Raw genomic sequence first — 21,339 nt, 5'->3', positions numbered from 1 at the left:
CCACTATGCCCACGGCCCTGCATTTGACAGACCTCTCACTCCTTTTGAAAAGTGTGTATTGGCTCGAGTGTATACCGGCCTTCTCTGTCTGAATTCTATAAGGCTTTGGTGTTGCCCCAGTTGGATTTCCGCCTTCCCTATATTGAGCGATGGGCCTCTGATCTGGAAATGGACATCCCCTCTGACCAGTGGTCAAGAGTATGCTGTTTCACGCACAAATCCTCGATAGCTAGCAAATTTCAGGAAGCAGGTTACGAAGTACTGTCTAGAGGGTATTATGTACTGACTCGTCTACATAAAATGTTCCCTTCAGCCTCCCCGTTGTGTTGGCGATGTGAGTCGGTGCAAGGCTCTCTGAATCATATCTTAAGGCATTGTAGCAAGCTCAGACAGTTCTGGGAGATACTCCATAGGACTATTGCTTCAATTTTTCTGTTTTTCATACCAAATACCCTGATTTATTTTTGACATTCCTCTCGGATTTGCCTACTCGTCTTCTCAGTAAGTCAATCTTACGACATTTGGCAAGTGCTGCTCGGGCCTGAATTCCAGCCAGGTGGAAGTCCCCATTCCCACCTTCTGTAGAACTTTGGGTTCACAAGGTGGAAGACATCCGGAGAATGGAGGAGCTGACAGCTCCTTTGAGAAACACCCACAAGGCCTTCATTACCTCAAAATAATGAAACTAAAGCACAGTTGCATTATTTTGAGTTACCATTGGCTGCACTTATGGATCTTTATTATTGGCCATTTCAGGCACTAACAGTATCACTGTGATGGTTGCAATAGAGAATATGTAGTCATATGTAGAAATACGGTTGAGACTCTTCAAAAAATGCAATTGAAAATAATGGCTTTAGGACTAAATACAGTCCTGATCAAAAGTTTAAGACCACTTGAAAAATGGCAAAAAATCTTATTTAGCATGGCTGGATCTTAACAAGGTTCCAAGTAGACCTTCAACATGCAACAAGAAGAAATGAGAGTGAGACAAAACATTTTTTGAGCATTCAATTTAATGAAAACAACGAATAAACTGAAACAGGCTGTTTTTCAGAACAAAAGTTTAGGACCACACCTCCAAAAAAAAACTAACCCCCCCCCCCCCCCCAAAAAAAAATACTGAAATCCAACTTCCAAACATGAACTCAGTAATGAGTAGCTCCGCCATTATTGTTTATCACTTCAAAAATTCGTTTCGGCATGCTTGATGCAAGCGTTTCCATGAGGTGAGTGGGAACATTTCTCCAGGTGGTGAAGATGGCCGCACGAAGGCCATCTACTGTCTGGAACTGTTGTCCATTTTTGTAAACTTCCCTTGCCATCCATCCCCAAAGGTTCTCAATTGGATTTAGATCAGGGGAACACGCAGGATGGGCCAAAAGAGTGATGTTATTCTCCTGGAAGAAGTCTCTTGTCTTGCGGGCATTGTGTACTGTAGCGTTGTCCTGTTGAAAAACCCAGTCGTTACCACACAGACGAGGGTCCTCAGTCATGAGGAATGCTCTCTGCAATATCTGGACATAGCCAGCGGCCATTTGACGCCCCTGCACTTCCTGAAGCTCCATTGTTCCACTGAAGGAAAAAGCACCCCAGACCATTATGGCGCCCCCTCCACTGTAGCGCGTAGAAAACATCTCAGGTGGGATCTGCTTGTCATGCCAGTAACGTTGGAAACCATCAGGACCATCAAGGTTAAATTTTTTCTCATCAGAGAATAAAACTTTCTTCCACCTTTGAATGTCCCATGTTTGGTACTCTCTTGCAAAGTCCAAACGAGCACTTCTGTGGTGTTCAAGGAGATGAGGTCTTTGAAGACGTTTTGTTTTTGAAGCCCTTCAGTCTCAGATGCCGTCTGATGGTTATGGGGCTGCAGTCAGCACCAGTAAGGGCCTAAATTTGGGTCGAGGATCGTCCAGTGTCTTGACGAACAGCCAATTGGATCCTCCGGCTCAGTGGTGAGGAAATTTTTTTGGGTCTTCCACTTGACTTTTTTGTTCCATAACCCTCAGGATCATTTAAGAAATTCCAAATGACTGTCTTACTGCGTCCCACCTCAGCAGCGATGGCGCGCTGTGAGAGACCCTGCTTATGCAGTTCAACAACCTGACCACGTTCAAAAAGGGAGAGTTTTTTGGCCTTTGCCTTCACAACGTGTGACTACCTGACAGAAAATGACAATGAATCCACATCTTTGCACAGATTTGGCCTTTTAAAGGCATGTGGTCCTAAAATTTTGATCAGCTGAAAAACAGCCTGTTTCAGTTTATTCATTGTTTTGATTAAATTTAATGCTCAAAAAATGTTTTGCCTCACTACCATTTCTTCTTGTTGCATGTTGAAGCTCTACTTGGAACCTTGTTAAGATCCAGCCATGCTAAATATGATTTTTTGACATTTTTCAAGTGGTCTTAAACTTTTGTTCAGGACTGTATAAAAACAATGAAGGAAATTTACTAATTAAAATGCACAAAGGGGGCTTGGCTTAAAGGATTTCTGTCATCAGAAATTACGTTATGTAGCTGTCTGACATTAGCGATGGGCTAATGTCAGCAGTATATAACAGTGTGCTTTATAACTCTCTGCCTGCCGCCGTTCTCCTAAAATAAAGACCTAGAGGCTCGGTCTACTCGCCCTTTGGCACACCCAGGTCCAGTTGATTGACTGGCGAGTTCTCCTCTTCGTCCAGTAAATCCCGCGCCTGCGCCGTCCCGTTTAGTATTTTGGCGTAGTGAGTGAAGGACGTGCTCCTGCTGCTGGCCTCACTCACTGCGCCTGCGCTGGCTTCACTCACTGCGTAGGCGCCATCCCATTTAGTATTCCGTGCAGGCGCGTCCTTCACTCACTGTGCCTGCGCCGAATACTAAACGGGATGGCGCAGGCGCGGGATTTACTGTACGAAGAGGAGAACTCGCCAGTCAATCAACTGGACCTGGGCGTGCCAAAGGGTGAGTAGACTGAGCCTCTAGGTGCTGAAGCAACACCCTCATAGCACCTAGAGGCTCATTAGCATATTTTTAAAGTGTTTATTTTAAGAGAACGGCAGCAGGCAGAGAGTTATAAAGCACACTGTTATATACTGCTGACATTAGCCCATCGCTTATGTCAGTCAGCTACATAACGTAATTTCTGATGACAGAAACCCTTTAAGATGTGATGGTGTATGATTTGTGGCATAAAGCCAAGTAATAGGTCGTGTAAATTTAGACTAGATGCACAGTGGATCTGTCTGAAATCATCTGCTGCAAACGGAGGTCCAAAATGTGCTGGTTTATGTGGCTGCATCATTATCAGGATTGCTGCTCCCAACCGTTGCATTGTAAATGTTAAAAGTTGTGGGTTTTATATCTCTGTCTACAACTCCTGAGCCTGTTGCATACACTCCTCAACCACCTCAGACTTGCAGTTTCATCCAGGGGTTAACTGTTGTCTCTGTGGAAACCTACAGCCAGGAGCGTAGCTAAAGCCAGTTTGGGCCCTGATGTAAGAGTTCAGTTTGGGCCCCCCTTCTCTCAGTGCTTTGTGACCAAGGGCAGGGTAGCACATAGCCTTCCTGCTGCCTGAGGCAAAAACTGAAACAGGACCCCCCCCTTCCTCCTTCCCCATGTCAAATACTTGACTTAACCCCCTTCCCTCCAGGTGTAACTTGGCCAGCATGCACTTTCTATAATACTGGTGTCTTCTTATGTGGCACAAGAGTCTTTGGGCCCCCTCAGGCTCCTGGGCCCAGTAGCAACTGCTACCACTGCACCCCCATAGCTTAGTCCCTACCTACAGCCCTAGTAAAGAGGAAATGATGCATAACAGTGGAATCAATGGGCCATCCATATAATGTACAGATGTGGTGAGCCCACTAGAGTGAGAGACTCTTTGTAGCTGTGCTCTGCTCTGGTTAAAAGGTAACTGTTAAGTGATGGACCTTCATATATTTATTATTCCTTATGGGTATACTAAATTAGAAAAGCCCCTTAAAGGGGTTCTCTTTTTGATGACTTACCCTATGATAGGACATCGATACCAAATTGGTGCGGGTACTACATCATTCAACCGCACCAATCAGCTGTTTGGGAATATGTCTAGCTTCAGAGCTACATAGATAGTTCCATTAACTACAGAATGGACAAAGCTGTGTAGTCTAGTTGGACCACTGCCAGTCTGATATTGATGACCTCTCCTACATATAGGTCATAAATTGTTCAATGCCGGAGAACCCCTTTAAGAAGTAAATTAAAGGCGTTATCCATGACTAATGTAAAAACTGAAAATCAGAGAACATATAGTACATTGCATTCTTTCTAACCAAGCTAGAACTATTACTTCACTGTACCTCACATGGATTCAGACATCTTCCCATTCATTGCTCTGCTGATTTATATCAAGCTGGCAGCTCTAGCAGAGTGCCTTTTTTGCTGGAGCTCAGGGGGCGTGTCCATGCTTTCCCTATCACAACTCGGGACACAAGGATGAAACTGAGCATGTGCGCAGGACAAAGAAATAAGAATGAAAACAAACAGCAGGTGGCGCTATACAGTACATTTTATTGAATAACTCAGTGACTATGCTACATTTTTAATTACATGCAATTACAAAATAATTCAGATCCAAGTGCTGCTTTTAAAACTGTAGAATATTTTTCATGGGACAACCCCTTTAAGAAGTTGAAGTAAAAGATGAGATATTGAATATTTCATTCAGTTTAATGATTGAAGTGGCAGGCCGATGCACTGTTCCTATATAGAATTAGATGGTAGCAACTTATTATTATGAAGGTTTTGTTAGCAATTTCTTCTCCACAATTCTAAGTAAATTATTAAACTTCAGTAATTCTTTCAGAAGGTTACATTGTTGTAGATAACCATTAAGGGTACTTTCACACTAGCATTTTTCTTTTCTGGTATTGAGTTCCATCCTAGGGGCTCAATAGCGGAAACAACCTGATTAGTTTTATCCTAATGCATTCTGAATGGAGAGCAATCCGTTCAGGATGCTTCAGGATGTCTTCAGTTCAGTGCTGCAGTATTTTCTCAGTCCAAAATTCCAGAACACTTGCCGGAATGCCGGATCCGGCATTATTTTACTTTGAAATGCATTAATGCTGGATCCGGCCCTAAGTGTTCTGGAAAAAACGGATCCAGTTTTGCGGTCTGCACATGCGCAGACCTTTTAAAATGTGAAAAAGATAAATGCCGGAGAGATGGATCTGGTATTGCAGTACATTTATGAGATGGATCAGTCCACAAATGGTAGCAATTTGCATACAGATTGCCGCATCCGGCAGGCAGTTCCGGCAACGGAACTGCCTGCCGGAATCCAGAGACGCTAGTGTGAAAGTACTCTAAGATTTAATTAACATTTATGTGATCCTATTTCGTATTATGCGTGACTACTAAAAGTTGCTGCTCGTATTTAGCTGCATCGTTGAATTTCTTTTTTATTTAAAAACAGGCACATTATATTAGGAAAAAATAGCTGCATAAATCTGTAATAAATTAGACATTGGTTAAAACTATTTTATGCTTCAAGTCTAGGAGACATATATTAGAAAAAGGAAAACAGCATACAATAGTTATGTAAGCTACATTTCATGCTGTTTTTGCCACAAATGTGCTATATTTTATATCCCTTTGGGCTCATGCACACGACCGTATGGCTTTTTCAGTGTTTTGCGGGCCTTTTTTAACGGATCCTTTTTTCCGTTTTTTGTTTCAGTAGTGTTTCCGGTTCTGTTCTGTTTTTCCGTATGGTATATACAGTATACAGTAATTACATAGAAAAAATAAAACTTCCAATAGATGGTTCCGCAAAACGGAACTGATACTGAAGACATACGGAGTACATTCCGTATGTGTTCCGTTTTTTTTGTGGACCCATTGACTTGAATGGAGCCACGGAACGTGATTTGCAGGCAATAATAGGACATGTTCTATCTTTGAACGATAATACGGAAACATAATGCACAAGGACACACCATTTTTTTTTGCTGACCCATTGAAATGAATGGTTCAGTATAAGTAATGCATACTGAACTCAAAAAACGTCCAGTATACTGAACGCCAAAAAACGTTTGTGTGCATGAGCCTTTAAGGTTATATTCATTGGTTTTTGAGCCGCATATTTTTGTGCAGCTCTGTCTAGAAAACCACAGCACAGAATGTAATTTGATCACACCATGTGAATATAGCCTTAATGGGTGTAACCCTTTCCTTTTTAATCATCCACATCCTCCTCCTCCTCTTAATGTAGAAATTGCTGAACATAGCGCTTTTTTTATTAACAGTTTCCTGAACCAGTTATTTCAAATGATAGTAATAGATAAAATGGGATTCAACTAGTTCCATAAACAAAGTAACATAAAATATTTCTGTAGTTCTGCATTTGTGTCTTTTTTTTCAGCCATACTATGTAATTGCAATATACCTGAATATTTACATGTCTTCTGTCTCTGTATATCTTGTCTTCTTATTCTTTAAAAAAAAATCCCCAGTTCTTCATCCCTCGATCTCCTCCACTCCTCTTATTCCACAATTAAAATTATATAATTCTTCTCAGTGTATCCCAGGCAATCAACCGTGTCCACCCTCCACCCCCCTCATTATACCCCTTCTCGTAAAAAGATTAAGCAGCTCTGTTCTTAGTTAAAGGGGTTGTCCAAGTTCAGAGCTGAACCCAGCCATGCCCCCAGATATAAGCACTGGATCACGCTGGGCAAGGGCTCTTTTGTTTATTTTTACACTGCTAGGCAGAGGCTTCCTCCCAGCAGTGTATTCGGTGACGTCTCTGGCGCTTATGGGCGGCCTTTAGCGCTGCCCTAGCTGTTTTACGAGCTAGGGAGCGCTAAAGCCCGTCCATTAGTGTTGCTGACATCATCAGGCTCACTCCTAGGCTGAAGCCTCCATCTAACAGTCCCTATGGAGAGCACAGTACTTCATCGGATCTCCTAAAAAAGCCTTTTTTCCTGTGCTATTCAGCGGAGAGCGATTCATATTGGGGGGCTTCCTGGGTGAAAATGTGGGTTGCCCGGGTTCAGAACTGACCCCTTTAAGCTCCACACCCAGATCAGCAGGAAATCAACCCCTGTGTTCCCAGCAGAATTTCTGCAAGACTTTCAGGACCATGCAGTCATTTATCACTTTTATCATTTTTCTCTAGCTTTATGAAAAATCTAAAAACAGATCAGTTGTACAGTACAACTGCATGTGCTTGATAATACCATAGTGTTCGAAAAATAACTGTGAATTTTAAAAAGCGCAAAATGAAATTATAACTTTTATTTCTATAAATGCAAATGTACTGAAAATACTAAACATTCAATTCCAAATCAAAACTATAACAACATTCATACAGTTTGTGTTAATTCTTTACAGAAAGAAAAAAAGGAATATTAGGCTGTTGAAAAAAATAGCAGTGCTAGCACACAGTTTTCTTTTAAAAAAGCTAAAATTTTATTTATAAACTGAAAACAATGTTTGAGATTTCACTTTACTTTAAATTACTGAACTAATATTTAGTGGTATAATCATTGTTTCTGTGTTGCATGGAGTCGACCAACCTCTGGCACCTCTGAACAGGTATTCCAGTCCAGTACGATTGGACTAGATTCCACAGTTCTACTTTATTTTTGGGTTTTGCCGCATAAACCAAATTTTTTAATGTCCCCCTACATGTTTTCTTTGGGATTGAGGTCAGATGATTGTGCTGGCCACTCCATTACCTCAATCCTGTTAGTCTTCAACATGTTCGCTTTACTGGTGTGTTTTGGGTCATAATGGTGTTGAAACACCCATTTCAAGGGCATTTCTTCTTCAGCATAACACATGATCTCCTCAAGTATTTTGAAATATTCAAACTGAGCCATGATCCCTTGTATGCGATAAATAGACCCAACACCATGGTATGAGAAACATTAACATATGTCATGATTTCTGCACAATGCTTTACTGTCTTCACAATGTACTGTGACTTGAATTCAGTACTCGGGGGTCATCTGATGTACTGTCTGCAGCCACTAGATCCAAAAAGGACAATTTTGCTTTTATCAGTCCACAAAATGTTGCGCCATTTCTCTTTGGGTCAGTCAATGTGTACAATCTCTATACAGCATTCAAACACATTTTTAAGAAAATAGACTTCAGATGTATGATCCGAAGCTCGATTCGATTCGCTCCGCACTAGTTATAAATATCAAATCGGCTGTGGTCTGACTTCCTGCACCACGCCAATCAGCTGTTCTAGAATAACTCTTGGACCAGAACTGCACAGCTCCATCCACTTGATAGTGAACATTGCTGGTTACATTAGCTCTTCTCCCATTCAGTTCCAACGGAGGAATTCCAATGCCTAATTCCAGTAACACAGCTAATGCAGAGCAGCTTATTGGTGGGAGTCGGACCCTTGCCGATCTGATATTCATGACCTATGCTAAGTATAAAACACTATCTCAGTATAAAAACACACAGAGACAGTTGCAGCAGCCCTTAATTTTGCACCTAACACGCCAAAAGACATAGAACTTCAGGTTAAAGTTTGATGCAACAGTTTTTTTGATGCGGTAATGATTCTTCAATCTGTATATATTAGTAATTTGAATCTGGAAGAGAACCTGTCAGAGTTTAGGTCTTTATCTTTTGCTTTTGTCATTTTACTTCCTGTGTAATGATTTCCCAGTTTTGTCGTCTGTATTTCTTTTTACAGAGCTGTTGCTATGTATAATAATTATCTTAAAGTGTAACTGTAGTGTGTAGGGCAAGTGATTATTTTTTAAATGTCCTTTTTTCACTTAATAGGACACACTTTTTTTACCCAAAAGTGGGAGGAGCAGTGCATCTTATAAAGCGAATACTAATGAGAGCTTTCATTAAGGAAGCACTCATTAGTATCCAGGAGGAGCTGTACTCACTGCTCCCTGCTCTTCTTCCAGGAGCCACATTGTGCTGTGTCCTAACTGTGTATAGCGTCAAGAGGTAGTGCACGTAAGCATGCACTTTGGCCTGCCGCTTGCGATGTCAGGTCACAGTGGAGCACTGTGCTGGCAGATGACCAGGGAGCGGTGAGTGGAGGAATAGCACGCCATCCGGAGCAGGAGAGGTAAGTAGTTTTATTTATTTTACTCTCTGATGTGAGGTCTGATCTGAAGCCTTATAAAGATTGGGGTCTGATTTGGGGGGTCTGATCTTAATCCTGATAAAGATTGGGGATCTGATTGTGTGGTCTTATCTGAGGTATGATAAAGATTGGAGGTCTGGGGAGTCTGAACTGTGGTCTAATAAAGATTTGAGTCTGATTGGGGGGTCAGATCTGAGGTCTGATTAAGATTGGGAGTCTGGTGAGGCTGATAACGATTGGGGAGGTCTGTTTTAAGGTCCGATGAAAAATATATATTTATTTTTTTAATTTCCTCTTCTAAAACCTAGGGGCGTCTTATGATCAGGTATCATCAGAGTGCCGGAGATACAGAATACACATACACTGTCAGTGCTTGCCATCATTCTGCACTCAATACTCGATAATGCAAAATTGAAAACAAACTTTTAGAAATGTTTGCAAATGTATTAGGCCTCTTTCACACTTGCGTTGTCCGGATCCGGCGTGTACTCCACTTGCCGGAATTACACGCCGGATCCGGAAAAACGCAAGTGTACTGAAAGCATTTGAAGACGGAACCGTCTTCCAAATGCGTTCAGTGTTACTATGGCACCCAGGACGCTATTAAAGTCCTGGTTGCCATAGTAGGAGCGGGGAGTGGGGGAGCGGTATACTTACAGTCCGTGCGGCTCCCGGGGCGCTCCAGAATGACGTCAGAGCGCCCCATGCGCATGGATGACGTGATCCATGTGATCACATGATCCATGCGCTTGGGGCGCCCTGACGTCACTCTGGAGCGCCCGGGGAGCCGCACGGACGGTAAGTACACTGCTCCCCCGCTCCCCGCTACACTTTACCATGGCTGCCAGGACTTTAGCGTCCCGGCAGCCATGGTAACCACTCTGAAAAAGCTAAATGTCGGCTCCGGCAATGCGCCGAAACGACGTTTAGCTTAAGGCCGGATCCGGATCAATGCCTTTCAATGGGCATTAATTCCGGATCCGGCCTTGCGGCAAGTGTTCCGGATTTTTGGCCGGAGCAAAAAGCGCAGCATGCTGCGGTATTTTCTCCGGCCAAAAAACGTTCCGTTCCGGAACTGAAGACATCCTGATGCATCCTGAACGGATTTCTCTCCATTCAGAATGCATTAGGATAATCCTGATCAGGATTCTTCCGGCATAGAGCCCCGACGACGGAACTCTATGCCGGAAGACAAGAACGCAAGTGTGAAAGAGCCCTTAAAAGGAAAAACTAAAATTTGGCTTGGACATAAGTATTCAGACCCTTTACTATGTTACTTGAAATGTAGTTCTTTTGATCATCTTTGAGATGTTGCTACTTCTTGATTGGCATTCACCCAGTTGACTGTGCATGATTTGGAAAGACTCACACTTCTATAAGTTCTCCCAGCTGACAATGCAAAAACCAAGCTATCAGGAGGAAAGAACTGTCTGTAGAGATCAGAGACATGATTGTGTGGAGGCACAGATCTGGAGAAGGGTGCAAAAAATTTCTGTTCCACCGAAAGTTCCCAAGAGCACAGTTTCCTCCATAATTCTTAAATGGAAGATGTTTCAAACAGCAAGAACTCTTCCTAGAGCTGGCCGCCCCACCAAAATAAATAACTGGGGGGGGGGTGGTCTTAGTAAGAGAGAACCCAATGGTTAGTCTGGCTGAGCTCCAGAGATCCTGTGTGCAGATGGTAGAATCTTCTAGAAGGTCAGCCATCATTGCAGAATTCCTCCAATCGGGGCGTTATTGCAGAGTGGCCTGAAAGAAGCATTTCCTCTGTGAAAGACATATGAAAGTAAAAAAAAAAAAGATAAAAAAGCACCTAAAGTACTCTGACTGTGAGAAACAAGAGCATTGTGGTGGCAGCATCAAACGGTGGTGGTGTTTTCCAGCGGTTGAGACAGAGAGACTAGTCAGAGTTGAGGAAAAGCTGAATCGATCAAAGTAAAGATATACTGTATTCTTAACCCCTTAAGGATCGTGCTCATTTTCACCTTAAGGACCAGGCCATTTTTTGCAAATCTGACCAGTGTCACTTTATGTGGTGATAACTTTAAAACGCTTTGACTTATCCAAGACACTTCCGAAAGCGCTGCAAACCGCAGGTCTGAATTGACCTGCGGTTTGCAGCAATCGCAGATTCGGGGGGGGGGGGGGTCACAGGACCCCCCTCGGCATTGACCCAGGGTGCCTGCTGATTGATTTCAGCAGGCACCCAGTTCCGATCACCTCCCGCCACGCCCTGTGTCCTTAAGTACCAGGATATCAGGGCGTACCTGTACGCCCTGTGTCCGTAACAGGTTAAAGGGGTTGTGTCGCTTCAGCAAGTGGCATTTATTATGTAGAGAAAGTTAATACAAGGCATTTACTAATGTATTATTATCCATATTCCTTCCTTTGCTGGCTGGATTCATTTTTCCATCACATTATACACTGCTCGGTTCCATGGTCCAGCAGTGTTGGCCATGCTTGCACACTAAAGGAAAAAGTGCCAGCCTCTCTTGTGGCAGAGACCGCAGGATTGCACATAGGGTGGCAGAAAATCCCCAAATTCAGATGTGGAAACCTGGTGACATCATACCCAAAAAACTGTAAGCTGTAATCACTGCCAAAGATGCTTCAACTAAGTACTGAGTAAAGGGTCTAAATACTTAAAGGGGTTGTCCGGGTTCAGAGCTGAACCCGGACATACCCTTATTTTCACCCAGACAGCCCCCCTGAGGCTAAATCGCGCAGGGCACCGGCTCTTTTGTTTAATATAACACACTGCCGGGTGGTAACTTCCGCCCAGCAGTGTGTGGTGACGTCACCGACTCTGAAGGGCAGGCTTTAGCTCTGCCCTAGCCGTTTTACTGGCTAGGGCATAGCTAAATCCCTCCCATCAGTGCCTGTGACGTCACCGGGGTTCCTGTCAGCCCCATGGAGAGCCCCGGTACGTCACCGGAACTCCTAAAAATGCCTTTGCCCTGCGCAATTTAGCGCAGGGCAAAGGAGAGCATCGGAGCATGAACTGCTCCGATGCTCATGTCAGGGGGGCTGCTGGGGTGAAAATGGAGGGATGTCCGGGTTCACCTCTGAACCCGTTTAACCAGCTCCCGACCGCCTAACGCAGGGATGCGTCCTGCGGGTGGCCGAGTTATTCCTCCTTGACGCATCGGCGCGTCATCTTAAGAGACGCGAGATTTCCTGTGAACACACACACACACACAGGAGCGCGCGTTCACAGGATCGCAAGGTAAACAAGTTGATCTACAGCCTACCAGCAGTGATCATTCGCTGGCAGGCTGTAGATGCGATTTTTTTTAACCCCAGAAAGGTATATCAGACATTGTTTTGTTAACAGCTGACATACCTGCTACCTGGTCCTCTTGGCCCTTTTGCTTGGATCGACCACCAGAGGACACAGGCAGCTCTGTAAGTAGCACCAAGCACCACACTACACTACACCCCCCCTGTCACTTATTAACCCCTGATCACCCCATATAGACTCCCTGATCACCCCCCTGTCATTGATCACCCCCCCCCTGTAAGGCTCCATTCAGACGTCCGTATGTGTTTTGCGGTTCCGCAAAACACGGACAACGGCAATGTGCTTTCCGCATTTTGCGGATCCGCACATTGACAGAACTATATAGAAAATGCAGTTTCTTGTCCTCAATTGCGGACAAGAATAGGACATGTTCTATATTTTTGCGGAACGGAAGTGCGGACCCGGAAGTGCAGATCCGCAATTCCGGATCCGAGCGGGACAAAGTCTGTCTCCATAGAAATGAATGGGTCCGCAATTCCGTTCCGCAAAATGTGGAACAGAATTGCGGACGTGTGAATGGGGCCTAAGGGTCCCTTATCACCGCCAGTTAGTTAGCCACTTGTTAGGTAGTTAGCGCCCACCGCACCGCAGTCACTGATTAGTCGCTGATTAGCGCCATCGCTGTCGCTAATCAGCACTAGTACTATATAGTATCTGTAAGTGATCAAGACTGATCGCAATCAGATCTATATCAGTACATTAGTGTCACCTTAGGCTCTACAAAAAACGCAGTGTTCGCCCAATCAGGCCTGATCTTGTGAGCACACTTGCGTTCAGTCCGCCCCACCGCAGTGACAGAAATGTTTTTTTTCTGATCACTGCAAAAACACCGTAAAATCGCTGTGGCGCTATAAAGATCAGTTTTGAGCTTTTTGAATCTTTATTAGCGATCGCAGCTTTTTTTTTTTTTTTTTTTTTTTTTTTTTTTTTCGCATTTTTTGGCAGAGATTTTTTCATCCACATTGATCGATGCGAATGAAGAAATCGTGCCGTTCATTTTTTCTTTCAGCCCAGGGGCTGAACGAAAAAAAAAATCTCATTACCCGTATGCTCAATATAAGGCCTCATGCACACGACCGTGCCGTTTTTTGCGGTCCGCAAACCGCGGATGCGCAAAAAATGGAAGGCGCCCGTGTTGACTTCCGCAATTTGCGGAACGGACGCCGGCAATATAAATGCCTATTCTTGTCCGCAAAGACAAGAATAGGACATGTTATATTTTTTTAGCGGGGCCGCGGAACGGAGCCACGGATGCGGACAGCACACTATTAGGGGCCCTAAAGCAAACTACTTCTCACGCTTTACGGCCCCTAAAATACCAGGGCAGTATAAATACCCCACAAGTGACCCCATTTTGGAAAGAAGACACCCCAAGGTATTTTGTGGCGAGTTCATGTAAAATTTTATTTTTTGTCACAAGTTAGTGGAATATGAGACTTTGTAAGAGAAAAAAAAAAAATAATAATAATCATTTTCCGCTAACTTTTGCCAAGAAAAAAATATTCTAGGAACTCGCCATGCCCCTCACGGAATACCTTGGGGTGTCTTCTTTCCAAAATGGGGTCACTTGTGGGGTGTTTCTACTGTCTGGGCATTGTAGAACCTCAGGAAACATGATAGGTGCTCAGAAAGTCAAAATGCGTAAATAATTTTTTTTGCACCATAGTTTGTAAATGCTATAACTTTTACCCAAACCAATAAATATACACTTATTGCATTTTTTTTTTTTTTATCAAGGACATGTAGAACAATAAATTTAGAGAAAAATTTATATAGAAATGTCGTTTTATTTAAAAAAAAATTACAACAGAAAGTGAAAAATTTCATTTTTTTGCAAAAATTTCGGTCAATTTTGATTAATATAAAAAAAAGTTTAACTTTCAGCAGCAATGGAATACCACCAAATGAAAGCTCTATTAGTGAGAAGAAAAGGAGGTAAAATTCATTTGGGTGGTAAGTTGTATGACCGAGCAATAAACCGTGAAAGTAGTGTAGTGCAGAATTGTAAAAAGTGGTCTGGTCATTAAGGGGGTTTAAGCTAGGGGAGCTGAGGTGGTTAAGTCAATGCAAGATTTTAGTTTTTGCCTTTTCAATGATTTAGAAAAGATTTTAAACATTCTGTTTTCACTTTGTCATTATGGAATATTGAGTGCAGAATGATGTGGAAAAACGTAAACTTTTTATTTTTTTTATTTTAGCACAAGGCTGCAACATAACAAATGTGAAAAGGTCTAAAGACTTTGTGAATGCACTGTATATGGTCAGGTTTAGCTCTATGGGAGGGAGGCAGTGAGTGCAGCAGCAGTGAGGATGGGTTTTCCATAGCAACTGATTACAAAAAGACAACTTAATTTAAACAAAAAATTAAATATAATTTTTAAAATGCCAATTTTTGAAATAACATTTTTATTTTTTCCTACTAGGCTTTCAATTAGCCCATAACTTTCTACTTGTTTAATTTTTTGTTGACACGTTACCTTTTTATTTTTTGCTTGTACTGTCACTATTGACAATGGCATTTGAGATGTTGAATGGCTGGAATCGGAGTTCTCCCTGATCCCCGCCACTGCGTGATACAGTTGGCACCCTCCACTTGCCAATTCACTTCTCACATGCTTTGGGTGTACAGTTATGCCCAGGTGCGCAAAGGAGTTAAAATGAAATTAAAAAAAATCAGAGACACCATAGGCAGTTGTCAGGTTTTTTGTTACCAGAAATATCTAAAACACAGTGGCAGAATAAATTGTTACAGGTGAAACTCGAAAAATTAGAATATCGTGTAAAGTGTAAAAGGTGAAACTAATATATGAGAGAGACTCATTACATGCAAAGCGAGATATTTCAAGCCTTTATTTGTTATAATTTGGATGATTATGTCTTACAGCTTATGAAACCCCAAAGTCACAATCTCCGGTACCCTTTGCTCAGGGGGTATGGATTAATTAGCTGACTAGAGTGTGGCCCTTTGAGCCTAGAACATTGAACCTTTTCATGAAATAAATGAACTTTTGAACGATATTAACATTTTTCGAGTTTCACCTGTAATATGACATTTGCTGTTTCCCAAACTTGCCCCCACACAGCATTTCCATGCTGTATCATCTGTCAGCACCACCTTTCTGCTGCAAACAGATTTAGTTCTGGTTAAAGAGCAAGCCCTTCAGTGGAGGCAGACCACGTGACTGCAGTGGGGCCTGGAGGGAGGGAGGAGAAGACTTACTCTCTTCAAGACATGAAAGCACTGCAGTAGGGGGAGCTTAGTGCGAAGAGATTATCACAGTAGCTGAATTCATTCGTATGCAGTTTTGTAATATATTATGTTAAGGGAATTAGTTATATAGAGGGGAGATTTATCAATGTATTTTTGGCAGTTGTCTGGTGTTAATACATTGAGAAATATGCTGCTCATAATAGGTGCCATATTTTTGAAGCATCTGTTCCATTTATCTGACATAGAAGTTGGATAAAGTGGGTGAGGCCATGGGCTACTTCCTTTTTATCAATGTTTTATTTATTTTTTTACCCTCAGTGGGGAAAAAAAACACAAACTCGTCAGAAATGTGATCACTTTTGCTTTGCGTTCTGCATTGCCTGGGAATGTTTGACATGTACTCTAGCAAGCTAGGTGGAGAATGAGATTTTTATATATCCCTGCTTGTATGTATAACTTGACAACTGGTTGTTAAAGGGATGTGTCCCTATGCAATCTGACCTGAGAGCAAACTCTCAAACTCATCCTCCTTGTTCCCAGGTTCCTTTTCAGGTCCAGGTGCCTCCTGGAGCATGTAGCAGTGCTGGGACCAGTAGAGGAGCCCTAGAGCAAAGAGGGTATTACCGGCCATAATGCATCGGACTAATCCAGTTGATGCTAGGCCATTAATAAAAAACAACAACAAGCTGCACAATAGCAGTAAGATGGCTATTTTGAGAGTCATTGCGAGCCCTGGGCTCAAACAACTAATATTACAATCCGCGTCAGAAATAAGTTAGTACATTTTCTGTATTACACTGTTTTGGTGACTGAGATTTCCAAAACATATATGTAGTTTGCAGACAGAGAGGGGTGACTGTTCCTGTATAAAGTAAAATATTACAGAATTGTATGTATTCATAATTAGCGATGAGTGAATAGACTTCGGCTGAAACATCCAAAGTCGATTCGCATAAGTACAGTATTAGAATGTATTGGCTCAGATGAGCCAAAGTTATTACTTTGCGAAGTCTCGCGCAAGACTTCTGGTAATAACTTTAAAAATTAATTTCTACTGTTAAAAACCTTTTCCCAAACTCGTTGTAGTATTTTAACAGTAGTATTCAAACAAAGTTTTATGCAAATCAACTTTGGATGTTTCATCCAAAGTCGATTCACTCATCGCTATGTATTACTCACATATGGAAAAGATATTGGTATGTATTATAGAGAATGTCCTAAAAATGCATGTATATTAATCAGAAGTACTGTAAGTGATAGACAACATTTTCTAAGAACATTTGCTTTTGTTACAAAAACACCAATATCTCTGTTTTGTGGCCATTTTTGCAAAAGCAAGAACAGGATGTGCAGTAATCTATGACCTCAATCTTCTATGGGTTTAGTTATAGGTAGGAAGTCCTCATTTTTTCCCCTGTATTTTAACAATGCAAGTACATCTCATGTGTAGCTATATTACAGAGATTAACTGATGGTCTTCCATTTTGCTGTAGGAAGAAGAGGGGGAATATGGAGATTCGCTGGATTTCCGCAGAGGAGGTGATGGACAGCCAAGAAGATCTACTAGACCAACTCAGCAGTTTTATCAACCACCCAGAGCACGGAACTGACTGTTAAGGTGAAAACCACTCATCCTAGAAAGGCCTCTAAAAGATGCAGTAGAAATTCATTGCCTAAATCTTGGTAGCCTTTATTACAATAATTATAAAAGTTAATACAAAACTGGGTGGTAAAAAGGTTTACATTACAGTACAGTGTAATAGATTTTTGTATTGTCTTTCAAAGCGTACATATTGTGAAAAGATATAGTGCAACCAAGTGTATGGACATTTGCCTCCTGGTTTATGCTGCCTGATCTGAAGGTTGCAGCAAAAATAATAATAGAGGTCCTGATTCCAGATCATCATTTACTTGGCTTTTACTTGTAGTTTTCATAAAAACACAGTTTTATGTGCTAAAGCGCTTCTAGACCTGTAGTCCTCAGTATTTATGACCCGAGGCTCCTCCAATGATTGACAGTATGTCCTATCTTTCATTGCATCTTGCAGATCGCAGACTGATTGAATGGGTCCACAATGCGGGGTGCACACGGCCAGTGCCCATCTTCCACATTTGGCGGTCCACAACACAGGCACTGCCATCCCGCAGTCATGTGAATGTGGCCTTAGGCAGCATAAACTTAGTGGCAAATTCTCTTAACCCCTTAATGACCAGACTGTTTTGGGCTTTACTGACCAAACGTTTTTCTTCCTTTTTTCATCGTCGCATTCCAAGAGCTATAACTTTTTTTATTTTTCCGTCTATATAGCTTTATGAGGGCTTGTTTTTTGCGGGACAAGTTGTAGTTTTTAATGGCGCCATTTTGGGATACATATACCTTTCTGATTAACTTTTATTAACTCTTTCTGGGAGTGAGATGGGGAAAAACAGCAATATTGCCACTGCATTTTTACATTATAAATTTTACAGCGTTAATTTTTCGGTATAAATAACATAATATCTTTATTTTCTGGGTCAGTACGATTACAGTGATACCAAATACATATAGTTTTTTTAGGTTTTACTACTTTTTTGCAATAAAACCCCTTTTTTTTTTTTTAAAGAAAAAAATGTTTTTACATTGCCACTTCCCAAGACCCATAACTTTTTTATTTTTCTTTCTATGGAGTTGCGTGAGGGCTTGATTTTTGCGGGACGACTTGTATTTTTCATTGGTATCATTTTGGAGTAAATGGCGCTTTTTGATCACTTGTCATTACATTTTTTTGGTGGCAACTAACAATAAATTAGCATTAGCGTTTACCGTAGGGGATAATTTTTGTGATATTTATGTTGTCCAGGTCGTTACGGACGCGGCAATACCAAACATATTGGGGAGATTTTCTTTTTTAACTAACTTTTTTTTTTTTTTTTACTATAACAGACAGTATTGTAATTGCTTTTAAAACTCAATTCATTATCCCTATAATGCATTTCATTTTAATGGTAATGCTATTTTAACATTGACCAGCAGTGCCGATGGGAGACAGAGGAAGTCCGCTCCCTCTGTCACCGCTTTACATGCGGCGGGCGCCATTGCCCGTGGCATGTAAAGTGTTAAACAGCCCGGATCGGCACTCCTGCCGGTCCAGGCTGTTAGAGCAGGGCCACGGCTCTCATGTGAGAGCCAGGTCCCTGCTCCCAGCACCTCTAAGACTGGGCCGCCGTACAAAATGGGCGGCCCAGCCTAAGGCCCCTTAGTGACCGCTGTAAAAACACGTATGGGTAGTCACTAATGGGTTAAAAGGTCTGTGTTCTGCTTTTTGTTCAGAGCCAAACCAATTCTTCCCTTTTTAGATCTCCTTCTTCCCCTCTCACAACATATTTTGCACGCTACGTCTGTATGCTGTATCTTCTTATTTTTCCCTATCTAGTATTTACTACTTTACTTGTTTATCAGTATCAGCAGGCAGGGAAAGGGGAACTACAGTGTATAGTGAGCAAGATCCAATTTTATCCTAATAAGATTTTCATGTATTCACATGTACTGCTGATTTATTTTCTGATTTATGGACGAATATGTCCTAGAATACCACAAGCTTAATTAATTGTATTCCTAATCATTAATGATCCAAGTTGTTAGGCTTTCTATATTAGGATAATCTGATAGTCTGGTTCAATAATAGCTTTGCAAATGAAAAACTATTGGATTTTGGCAGTATTGTACACTAAACAAAGCTGTTTGTGTTTCCTCCCACTTGCAGTTGTTATTTAATGCTTGCTTTTATTGTTTATATCAACCAGATCTACCATGAATTTCTCACAGAAGAAAGGAATACTGCAGCTGTTTTCACGGAAGTGGTATATTTTTCTAAAGAACTGCCTTGCACTGTGGTGTTAATATCCTTATTGTGACCAAGACTTGGGGTCTTCAGATGCTATTAGCAACAGACTTGCCATCAGTTATTGGTTTAACTAATAATTTTTTAAGCAATTATTATTAATTTCTTGTTTGCAACAATAAAACCACAGTGCACATGAAAAATGTCTCTGAATCTTCTTTATTATTTCAGCAGGGGTTCTTTCATAAAGGCATAATTTTTCCCATAACATTTGCTTTATTTTGGTGGACCAAAAACTGGAACTAATTATTGCACAGGATAAAAGAAAAACCTTTTCAAAAGCAAATGTTTTAGGGTACTTTCACACTAGCGTTTTTCTTTTCCGGCGCTGAGTTCCATCCTAGGGGCTCAAATCCGGAAAAGAACTGATCAGTTTTATCCCCATGCATTCTGAATGGAGAGTCAGTCCTTCAGGATGCATCAGGATGTCTTCAGTTCAGTCTTTTTGACTGATCAGGCTTTTCAGAAAAACGTAGCATGCAGTATTTTTACCTCCGGCCAAAAAGCCTGAACACTTTGACTGAACGCCGGATCAGGCCTTTTTCCCATTGACTTGCATTAACGCCGGATCTGGCACTGTGTGTTCAGTCAAAACGGATCCGGCTTTTGCATATTAAACCCGAAAAATGTGAAAAAAAAGTTAAAGTCCATAAATGGCGGATCCGTTTTTTCCAATGCATTTTTTCATTGTGATCAAAATCCTGATCAGGATTCAAATGTAATCCGTTTTCACACGTTTTTCCGGATCCGGCGGGCAGTTCCGGTGTCGGAATTGAACGCCGGATTAAAACAACGCTAGTGTGAAAGTAGCCTTAAGAGGACAGTTCTTCATCATAGTCCCATCAAACCCGTGAGGACACCTTGTTAGCACTAAAACATGTCGAAGAGCTCTTTTAATACGTTTTTAGATGTTGTTTACGTATACTGGCATAAGTGTTGTGTTAGTGATTGTGTGACATGAGTTATACTATGACACACAGTCATAGGCATCTGCATACATTAAACATTGGTTACTGACCAGGTAAAACCAAGTGCTTTTAAACACACAGGGGTCATTTATCAAACAGAAATAGGCTCATATTAGGCCTTTGCACCGCAATCTGCAACTTCTCCCCGCTCATGCCAGTTCTAAAAAAGTAGTCAGGGATGGGAACTGTTTTAGGTATAGAAAATGGTCTGAATGTAAAACAGCTAGCAGTGGCTGCATTTAGAAGTGGTGGAGGACCCACCGAAGTTATGTATTGGCCGGCGCATCTTCATAACTCCAGCAGATCCAACGCCAGGTATAGTGGTTATTGAAACTAGCATCTTAAACACCGGTCTTAATAAATGTGCCCCACAATTGTTGTTAAAGGTACACTGTAATGTATAGTCTTGGGGAATATTACCAAAAGTGAAGTTTTATTACAGCAGCGGGAAATATTTATTGCCCTTAGATTTCATTTTATCTAGCATCATCACATGACCACATGAGATGTATTTCAGTGTCAAAGTGCTGTTTAAAGGGATTCTGTCACCAGATTGTGACCTTATAGACCGCTTACATAGCGCTCTAGCATAGCAGTCTATGATTCTAATGGTACCTTTGATGTTTTCTTGTGAAGTTCCCCCAAGGCAAAAACGGACTTTTATTCATATGTAAATTAGGGCTCGCAAGTGCCCAGGGCGGCGTTCACCTCGTTGGTGCCCAGGCTGTTCTGCCTCTTTTCGTCATATCCCCGCCCCAGCCTCTTCCTCTGCCCGCCACGCTCTTCCTTTGCGTCCTCCTTCTCTGCAGCGAGATCCCGCGCCTGCACTATCCATTGCTTGGCCGGGGCATGCGCACTGCGATGCCCATTGTGGGC

General features: G+C 41.9%; 1 protein-coding gene across 2 annotated transcripts in view; it reads left to right on the top strand.

Annotated features, from left to right (window-relative positions):
* TDRD3 (tudor domain containing 3) overlaps positions 1-19,632 on the top strand; it is a 367,839-nt gene extending 348,207 nt beyond the window's left edge. For both annotated transcript variants that reach the window (XM_040425380.1, XM_040425379.1), the window contains exons 13-14: positions 17,108-17,232; positions 19,398-19,632. In XM_040425380.1, coding sequence (XP_040281314.1) covers positions 17,108-17,224 — 117 coding nt within the window. In that variant the 3' untranslated portion in view covers positions 17,225-17,232; positions 19,398-19,632. The remainder of the gene's footprint in view (positions 1-17,107; positions 17,233-19,397) is intronic.
* The last annotated feature ends 1,707 nt before the right edge of the window (positions 19,633-21,339 follow it).

Source organism: Bufo bufo, chromosome 3 (genome assembly GCF_905171765.1).
Source record: "Bufo bufo chromosome 3, aBufBuf1.1, whole genome shotgun sequence".
Classification (NCBI taxonomy): domain Eukaryota; kingdom Metazoa; phylum Chordata; class Amphibia; order Anura; family Bufonidae; genus Bufo; species Bufo bufo.
Note: the sequence above shows the minus strand (reverse complement) of the source record. Positions and strands in the feature narration are given on the sequence as shown.